Here is a 9,390-nt window from a genome sequence, read left to right as displayed (position 1 = left end):
CTCTCTCTTTCTATATATATATATATATATATATGCATATGTGTATGCGTGTGTATGTGTATATATATTTTTCTCCCTCTCGAATTCTATGGAAGCTCTTTTTATAACCGGATTTCAGTGGTACACAGGTGGCAATACTCAAAGTAGTTTTACGAGAGTAGAAAAAGATATGATACATTGTACATATCATCCAAAGCGAGTTCTATTGGATCGATATTGCATACATCTGAGTAAGACCATTTTGTTTGTCATTCGGTTTGGAAGAACGATACCAGACTACTAATTCTACGTATCCGTTTGTTCATTCGAAATGAAATTCTCTTCGTACCGGTTACCGAACTCGTACGAGAATTCGCATTCTCCGCGAGCGTCGAATTAACGTTTGGATTGAGATCAGAGGATTCACTGAACTAGCTAACATTGTGAATAACGACGATATGGACCGACCAAAACGGATTATTTCAAGCGAGAGAAATCTTCAAATTATATATATACCAATCCAGTTGCCTTTCGTTGAAAGTATATATTTCTTGAATGTTTTCCTCGTTTCATTTATTCCAAGCTCGTTCGAAGAATTCGTTCTCCTTTCATTTTATCTCACGAAACCGTTTCAAGACACTTTCCGCGATTTTAATTCCAACCAAATTAGATCCAATTTATTTATTCCCGTGGAAGCATCACAGACGATAGCGTGAAAGTATAACGAGTATCCACCATGAATATTTCTTTAAAAATTCAAAAGGATCACATGAGACTCGGTTACGCCGTATTAGGAAGAAGAATCGATCCTACCTGCTCGATTACTAAGCATCCACCTTTTCACGAATTTCACGAGACTATTTCGAATCGAGAAACGAATCGAATTTCGTCGTTTGGTATTCGAAACGAATGGTAAGAAATAATCGGAATGGTTGCTGCAGGTGAATGCGCAATTTAGAAAGACACAAAAGAGAAAACCACTTGGAGATAATAATTTAAAAATTGTTAATACGCTCTGTTAAAAATTTTTAATATTTTTATATTTCTAACATATTTAACATTTTTATTATTTTTTAATTAATTGTACTTTAATTGAAATCATATATATATATATATGTAATTTTTTTTTTTCTTTTAAATATTCCATTCAAGTTTATTTTCAATAAAAATCATTTTCTTTGATTTGTAATATTTAATAAATTTGATTTTTAATAATAGTAAACAATATCTATATTTGAAAACTCATTCTCTCGAGGGAATGGAATTTAATCGGGATGACGATGCAAGAAAAATAAAATTTTTCAACGAAATTGAGAATACGGTTCGGACTTCTACGAATTCAACTTGAAAGTTATACTCTCAAAGTTATCCAAGCGCAAACTCGGAGACTCGATCTCCCTTCTATCTTCTTCTCATCGTGGATGACTCTCAGGGTTCATCGTAATGACGATGGAAAAAGTCTGAAAGGGCGCGTTGTTTTAACGTACTCCACGTTGCTCGTCACCATTCTCGATGCTCTTCATCAGCGAATAATGATGAGTCTTGTACCTTGAGACAACGTAACTTTGCCGATGAATGGATCTCCTTGTGGTATATTTTGTACACGCGTAAGATTACGTTACGCTCCTTTGAATGCTATAAATACTATACTCCTATACATGTGATACACATAGACATTTGAACAAAAAAAAAAAAAAAAAAAAAAAAAAAGATAAGAAAAAAAAAGAAAGAGATCGTCAAATTGGTTTCGTAGAGTTTCACTTGCCTAACGAATTTAATTATAACACTATATGACTAATTTCTTCCTCATACCAATATTACCGAAATATTTCTAATGAAAAAATTATCAGTTAAATATAAATACATCATTCTTAATTTTATTTATTAACGCTATCTTATGTATGTCTTCAAATAAAATAAAAATAAAATCATTTTAAATTCAGAAGAAATACAACATAGTTTTATTATTAAACGATATATATATATATATATATATATATATGTGTTTGTTAAAATAATTATGGAAAATAGAAAAATTTTCCTTTTTTCGATTCAATCAAATTCTATATATTATTAATCAAATGTTATTGAATGATTCTATTGGTTACAAGAATGAGCAGGAAGTGTATGGTGTCTAGCTGAGAATGGAATCGAGGTCTACGGAGATGTATTTTCGACGTAATCTTGGAGACTTTAATAACGGTATCGTAATACTCATATATTCCTATCGTAAGAACGCGTATATCGCGTGTAAAAGCGCGAAGACGATGAGATTTTAGTTCTTTACGACGTGGCGCGTAGTACGAGTCAGTCGGTCGTTCACCGGGTCTTTACGAGCGGACGATGGAATATTTCTGAAGAAAAATCTTCCCCGAAGGAAGCCGACCATGGGACTCGTAGTCCACAAGCTGATCTTACTCTTTCTCTTTCTCTCTCTCTTTCTTTTCTCTCTCTCTCTCTCTCTCTCTCTCTCTCTCTCTCTCTCTCACTCTCCTCACGACTACGCTTGTGAGATAAAGCGTTAAAATTTTTCGGACGAACGTAGCACTCCTGCTGCTGTTATTCCTTTCGATCGTAAAAATCTTGTCGTTGATATAACTCTGCTCGTGAAACTCACCAAAGGTACAAAGAGAACGAACCGACGCGATACTGTCAAGCTTTATCCAAGGTGTTAATCGATATTCATCAAACGTGCTTATGGCACATTTATTTCCTACTAAAATTTTCCTCTCAAAATATTCTTATCGTTAAAACAAAAAAAAAAAAAAAAGAAAAAGAAAATCTTTTTAATTAATAACTATTTCATATTTCTCATACGTTTATTATATATATATATATATATATACATATATATATATTTATTAAAATAGGTTACAAGATTCGTTATTGAAAGATACCGTAATGAACGCGTAGCAATTGATATATACATACATATATCATTTTATCAATCGTAAATTTACACGATTCATCTTTATTATACCGTAACACCTGTTTCATCGACCATTATCGATCAATGAAAAGAAAAGCAAAGTTAGGTCGGATAATTCTTCGTTCTTATTGCATTAACGAGTACAAGAATTTTTTCTTCAAGAATCTTTGGTAAAAATGTTCGACGAATCAACAGCTCGTGGCCCGAGGGATCCTACAAATTATAATTCCTTCGAGAGTGGTCGAAGAAGTAGTTGAACGTAGGAAGAGACGAAGAAGAAGAAGACGAAGACGAAGACGAAGACGAAGAAGAAGAAGAAGATGAAGAAAGAAAAGAAGGAGAAGAAAATGGAGAGGAGGAAAAAGAAAGTGGAGGAGGGGTGGAAGAGGAGGACAAAATAGTCGCTACTTGATGGCGACTTAAGGTGATTTTGAATGGTGGCTAACGACTTGGAGCCGCGTCATGGGGCACTGTGTGCACGACCGCCGTGCCAAATAATAAGGAGTCACGCTGGGCACCCGTGTGTCCTGATGTCCCAATGCCTCGAACGGGCACAACACGTCGCAGATAATGTCCTCCCACGTGGAACGTCACTGCAGCTATTCCGTGGTCCTTAACCTCTTCCCTCTCATCCTACTTCTTCTTCTTCTTCTTCTTCTTCTTCTTCTTCTTCGTCTCTTCTTCTTCTTCTTCTACTTCTTCGTCTCCTTTTCTTTCTTATTCTTATTCTTATTCTTATTCTTCTTCCTTTCCTTCTTTGGAACCTAACAGTTTGCTCGAATCTCACGACGTCATGCATAATAACGTCTCTGATTCTCCACGTCCAAGCGCCGACTAAGACTTTATTGCGAATTAACGATTTTTCAAACTCCCAGTCAACATGAAAAATCTATTTCCCGCACCCCTACCTTCACCTTTAATACGTATTACACTACCCTTTGAGTGAATAAATTATTATTTATTTTTTTATCAATTGTTCTTTTTTTTCTTTTTTTTTTTTCATAAAGATTCCTTCATTCTATAGATTTGTAATTTTTCGAGTGAATTACGAGTTACAGAGAATAAATATTATTCACATAGAATGGAGAATACTCGAAAACCTCTGTACATTGACCTTGATTTCGCAGTGAGACAGGTGTAATCTCGTTCTTTGCGCCTTTGTAACATTAATAATCGAGATAATTTGTTGGAAACAATCCGTGCCGACAGCGGATGGACGATCAAGAGAACCCCATCATTACTGATACAATACTTCTGCAATGTCATTTGTATTCTGCTATTCTGAACTCGAATGCAGTGGTTCTCTCTCTCTCTCTCTCTCTCTCTCTCTCTGATTTTATAAAATCATAAGATTGAACTTTTGGTAAAATCTTTGATAAAATATTGAAAATGAACTAGCACGGGCAAAGTTTGTTTTTATTAGCCTCAGTGAGAGTAAAACCATCGTGTGACTTCTATGACGAGAGCTACTCGACTCCTCCCTCTTTTCCCTAGAAAAATAATAGTTTATCCTATAACAACGTTGTCGAAGTCAAGTACCATTTTCACATTGGCAGGCACGCTCGGAACAAGTCTTTCGTATCCTGAGAAAATAATCGTAGCTTTTCGCTATATTATGCGTTCGTCCTTCTATCGTTCGTCCTTGGATCAAAGTTTATTTTCATTTCTAAAGCTAAAGAAACTATTTGAATTCGAGAACAATACAATAAAATAATATTCCTGGTAAAACTAAAATCATAGATTTCATGATTTTCAATATCTTGATAAATCTTACTTTTTATCTTATTAAAAAATCAATATAGACAGACTTAAATTCTATAAAATCAAAATGATAATATATCATTTTATATAATTGCTATAGTATATTTTAAAAATATCGAACACCTTGAAATCTTATTTTCTAACTTTTCGAATAAAAAATGTATACATAGATTGATATCGATCGATATAATGAGATATTTTTTTTTTCAAATTCCACAATACACGATTTTCTAAAGTATCTTTTAAAAGATTCGAGGAATATATAGTTGGGCCTTTTAGTTTATGTTGTCGTCTATGACGAAACGATTCGTATAGAATCCATCTAAGATTTTTGACGTAGCTATGCGTAGCAATCGAAAGAAGGCAAAACTCAATGGGACAAACGAAACGACGGGGAGTCTGATGTTGGTCCAACTGAGGAACAGCCGCGTGAATCTGATTGTCTATGGGTGCCAGGATGCTTCTACTTTCCTTCTTCTTATTTCGTTTCTCTTTGACAGCATGATGTCTTTCTTGATGGACGAGTGACAAGCCGAGAGGGGGAGAAAGAGAGAGAGAGAGAGAGAGAGAGAGAGGGAGGGAGAAAGATAAAGGGAGATGAAAAAAAGAAAGAAGAGAAAGAAGAAGAAGAAAAAGAAGGAGAAGAAGAAGAGGTGAAAGATGAATAAGAAAAAGGTGGAGATTGGAAGCGCGTGCCGAAATTTGTGTTAGCCGCAGACCCTCAAAAATATTTCAAGTTTGTTAGAAAAAAGGTTCTCGTTGTTCCGGTCGACTGCTGGTGGTCAACCTCATCGATCGCCTGGACCTCCCAAAGAGAGGATTTCGATGGTTACAGAACTCTTCTACGAACTTTACAAAGACTTTTTCTTAGAACTTGAACCTTAGCTGAACTAACGAGGTCGATGTCACGAACGATCTGGCTAAATCAATTCCTTCTACGCTTTTACATGTGTGTGTATATATAGATATATGTATGTATGTATTTTATTATTATATTATTTTCTTATGTACGATACATTTGAAATTTTTGAAAAATTATTTAATTTATAAACTATTATCTTGTGTCCCATTTCCTTACGATATATGTTAATCGAATTATATTGGTATTGTCAAATAATGCAAATATCCTTTTCCTCGACCTGAAAAGCTCTAATAAAATATCGCGCGCACGAGAGAGCGAAATTCAAATTAAATGATGGCTCCCGGCGGTCGTAGAAAGCGAACACAAAGAAACCTGTTCATAGCATAACAGCCATCGTAGATTGCACGTAATCGTTCACTTATTCCTAATATAACGGCGACCTTATACATCACGTGTACATATGTTCATTGATGGGCAACGGTACAAGTCTCATTGGTATCTTTCTTTTTGTAATACAAATTTAAATGAATATTAATTAAATTCATTCATTTCTAAACATATTTCCAATTATGGCGAATCACTTGTTTGTATTTCATGTACAATTGCAATTATTTCATTACTATAAAATATATATCGAATTTTCTAAATTATTTCATTTCTAAAAGGATATTATACACCGATGGCATATTATACTGATTTTATTTTAAAACGTGATGAATGAAAAAGGCTAGAACGAACAGAACGAATAAAGAGTATAGAAAATATAAAAATGCTCATTGCATATGAAAAAGTATAAAGAAATTAAAAAAGCCATTAACATTTGCATATCCTAAAGAAGAATTTTTCATTACATTCTATTATATTATATTAAAGATTTTTTGAAGTATAAAAGAAAGCGCTTATACTTACTTTGTCCATAGAACAATTTATAGAAACTACATATTACAAGTCATGAGCAACCATATTATTGTAACACTAATAACGATTATTAAATATTAGGATATATGAATTAAAGTAAAATACGAAAAGCGCACGTCTTAAAAATGAACAAGATCATATAAATAAAAGAATTTTTTAAAATTATCTCCTAGCGAGAGACGATCTAGAAATACTACTTTGAATGTGCGCATATCTTGGATTTTTTGGTCTACTTTCGCTATAGGCTGCTTTTTTTACGGTCGAATAAGACAAATTTGAATGAGATCGAACATTGGACAGTGTTGGAATTAACGATTTAGTTGAGGTCGCATTCGTAGCCGTGACGTTAAGAGACATAGAAGATGTACTCTTTCTTTTCGAGAGATTCTCATTCAGGATTACCGTGTTATTTAATCTCGAGGATGTCGGTGTTGTCCCTGGAAAAACGAATGATCTTCTTTTCTTCGGTGCTTGATCCGGTCTTAACATTGATGGACGTGTAACAGAACTTCCAATCGAGGATACTCGACGAATCGCTTTTATATTCGATGACTGCAATTAAAATTTATTCCAACATTTTTTTTTTTTTATTATTATTATTACATTATTTATCACTCGTACGGATTTAATTTTTCTAACAATAACTAACATTATAATATATATATATATATATATATATATATATATATATATATATATATATATTATAATAAAATGTTCTTAAATGATTAATTGTATTACGTTATTCACTATACCTGTAAATTGTTTATTCTTTTGAACTCGTCGATATTCGTAATAACATCAGAGGCAGATTTACGTAAAGCGTCCAAATTCAAATGCACATTATTTGGGAGTATCTCAACTTCGGATATGTCATCGTCGGCAATATTTATAACAGTCTCGGTATTAATTGGACTGTTATCGGTATCCTTGTTAATCGAACTATTATTATCATCTTGAACGAAGGTATTAGATCTTCTTGTAGTTCTTAAATTAAACTGCGATGACGACGCCTTCTAATTAAATTCATTTCAAACGTAACACTCGTATTATTTTGTAACTTATTTTGAGTTTATAGAGAAAACAAACAAAAAAAGAAAAAAGGAGAAAAAAAATCAAAGCAATATCTGTCTTACCTTATTAATTTTATTAGACGATAATTTATCCGATAAGCCATCAGTACATTCGCTAATAAATAGAATAAAAATCTGATATAAACAAATTATAATAACATTTCTAATGATTAAGAAATTATAATAAATCGATAAAATGTTCTTAAATAATAAATAAGAATAATGAAATTCGTAAAGAATGAAAATATTGAACAACCTGATTATTCCATTTTCATTAAGACCAGTTCGTTGAATAAACGGTGCATCCGGAGTATTGAGAATAATATCATTGGCTGGTGTCTTATTAACACTGACACTTATATTAGGTATATATGGTTCCGGTAAAATAATACGAAGGGATTCTTGCACAAGTTGGATGATGGTTTCTGAGGTCAATGGTGCCTTCGAAGTACCGATAAGTTCTGCCTGTAATCACGATTCGATTTCACACCGTTCGACGAATCACTCTTTCTCTTTTAAAGAAAAAATACTTTATGAAAAAAATTCTCTCTACTTTACGTTCTCGTTCGGTGTTCTTGATTTCGTATAACGCGTTAATAATTGCGTAAATTCCAATGTGAAATTTGTAGCATCCATATTGCTCTGCACACGTCTAATCGGCTCGACAGTAAACAATGAAATAGGTGACTCTTCGCCGATCTGATCTTCTCTACTTATTTTGTTTACAATCTCACTTTCGTTTGACTTTCAAGTGGAACAAGAACGATCGGTTATTGACGATATTGAAAAACGTGTTTATAAAGAGAAACAAAATAACGAAAAGAAAAACTTATACAGGATCTCTATCGTATAGAGAACGATTCAATATATGTGTGTTAATTATTAACATTGAATGATGTATTTATAATTATTGGATATAAATATATATTTTCGCGTTTGCAAATGTATGTATTAAGCTTAAGGAAAATTTTTTTCTTAATTATGGAAAAACAAAAAAAAAGTAAAAAATAATAAGAATGCTAAATGAAAGATGATAATAATTTTAATGATTTAATGATTATACGAATCGATTGCAAGTCAGTGAATTAATGAGCGCAATTAAGTCGAATGAATCTTAAGAATTGGATTTACATTGGATATACTACTACTCACGGTATAATGAAATCAGTTCGAGGGAACGATTACCTTTTACTAAGATCATTGAACGCAACAAAACGTCCTTGGGAATAAAAATCTGATGAATTTTTCAATAAGTCAAAACGACATCGAAGGAAAATCTTGAACAATCCGATTCTCCTTGAGGTAGCACAGTCTAAAACGAGAAAGTATATAGCAAAGTCCGTGATATAAATTACGGTTTCTCTTCGCGAGAAGTCTCCTCCTTCTTGGCGGTCGTGTGACAGGAGACAAAACGGTTTGCCTTCTCGTACGGTTTCAAGATCTACCAATGATATCTTAACTAAACGAAATGCCACCCAAGGTGTTAGTCCGCGACGAAGATGGCACAAACTCGATAAGCTACGTAGCTTCTCCGACGCATTAGCCGGTGCTGAGAAAGAGAGAATGAGAATACGTTCAATGTTTACGACGATAGAATCAGGTGTTCACATTTATTTACATTTTATTTCATTCCCTATGTAACACATATATACTTTGATGTTTACAAAACGATCTACTAATCGATTATCATTTTATTTTTATATCGATCAAACTTTTCAACATTCCTATTATCTTATAATATTTAATTACTCTTTTATATATCTATATATATATATATATATATATATATATATATATATATGTTTATGATTTAAACGATTTAACGACGTTAAATGTATTCTCTTTTAATTTCTATTTTAATATCATTT

The 9,390-nt window shown here is 32.8% G+C and overlaps 1 protein-coding gene across 1 annotated transcript; it reads right to left on the bottom strand.

Moving 5' to 3' along the window:
- Positions 1–5,647: 5,647 nt before the first annotated feature.
- On the bottom strand, positions 5,648–9,107 carry LOC124430376. Its single transcript, XM_046976845.1, has 6 exons — positions 8,708–9,107; positions 8,081–8,266; positions 7,779–7,987; positions 7,586–7,637; positions 7,205–7,465; positions 5,648–7,001 (listed from the first exon to the last, which is right to left on the bottom strand). Exons 2-6 carry the CDS (start codon positions 8,156–8,158, stop codon positions 6,612–6,614), a joined length of 990 nt encoding a protein of 329 aa, XP_046832801.1. The 5' UTR covers positions 8,159–8,266; positions 8,708–9,107; the 3' UTR covers positions 5,648–6,611.
- Between the last annotated feature and the right edge of the window lie 283 nt (positions 9,108–9,390).

Source organism: Vespa crabro, chromosome 18 (assembly GCF_910589235.1).
Source record: "Vespa crabro chromosome 18, iyVesCrab1.2, whole genome shotgun sequence".
NCBI lineage: Eukaryota > Metazoa > Arthropoda > Insecta > Hymenoptera > Vespidae > Vespa > Vespa crabro.
Note: the sequence above shows the minus strand (reverse complement) of the source record. Positions and strands in the feature narration are given on the sequence as shown.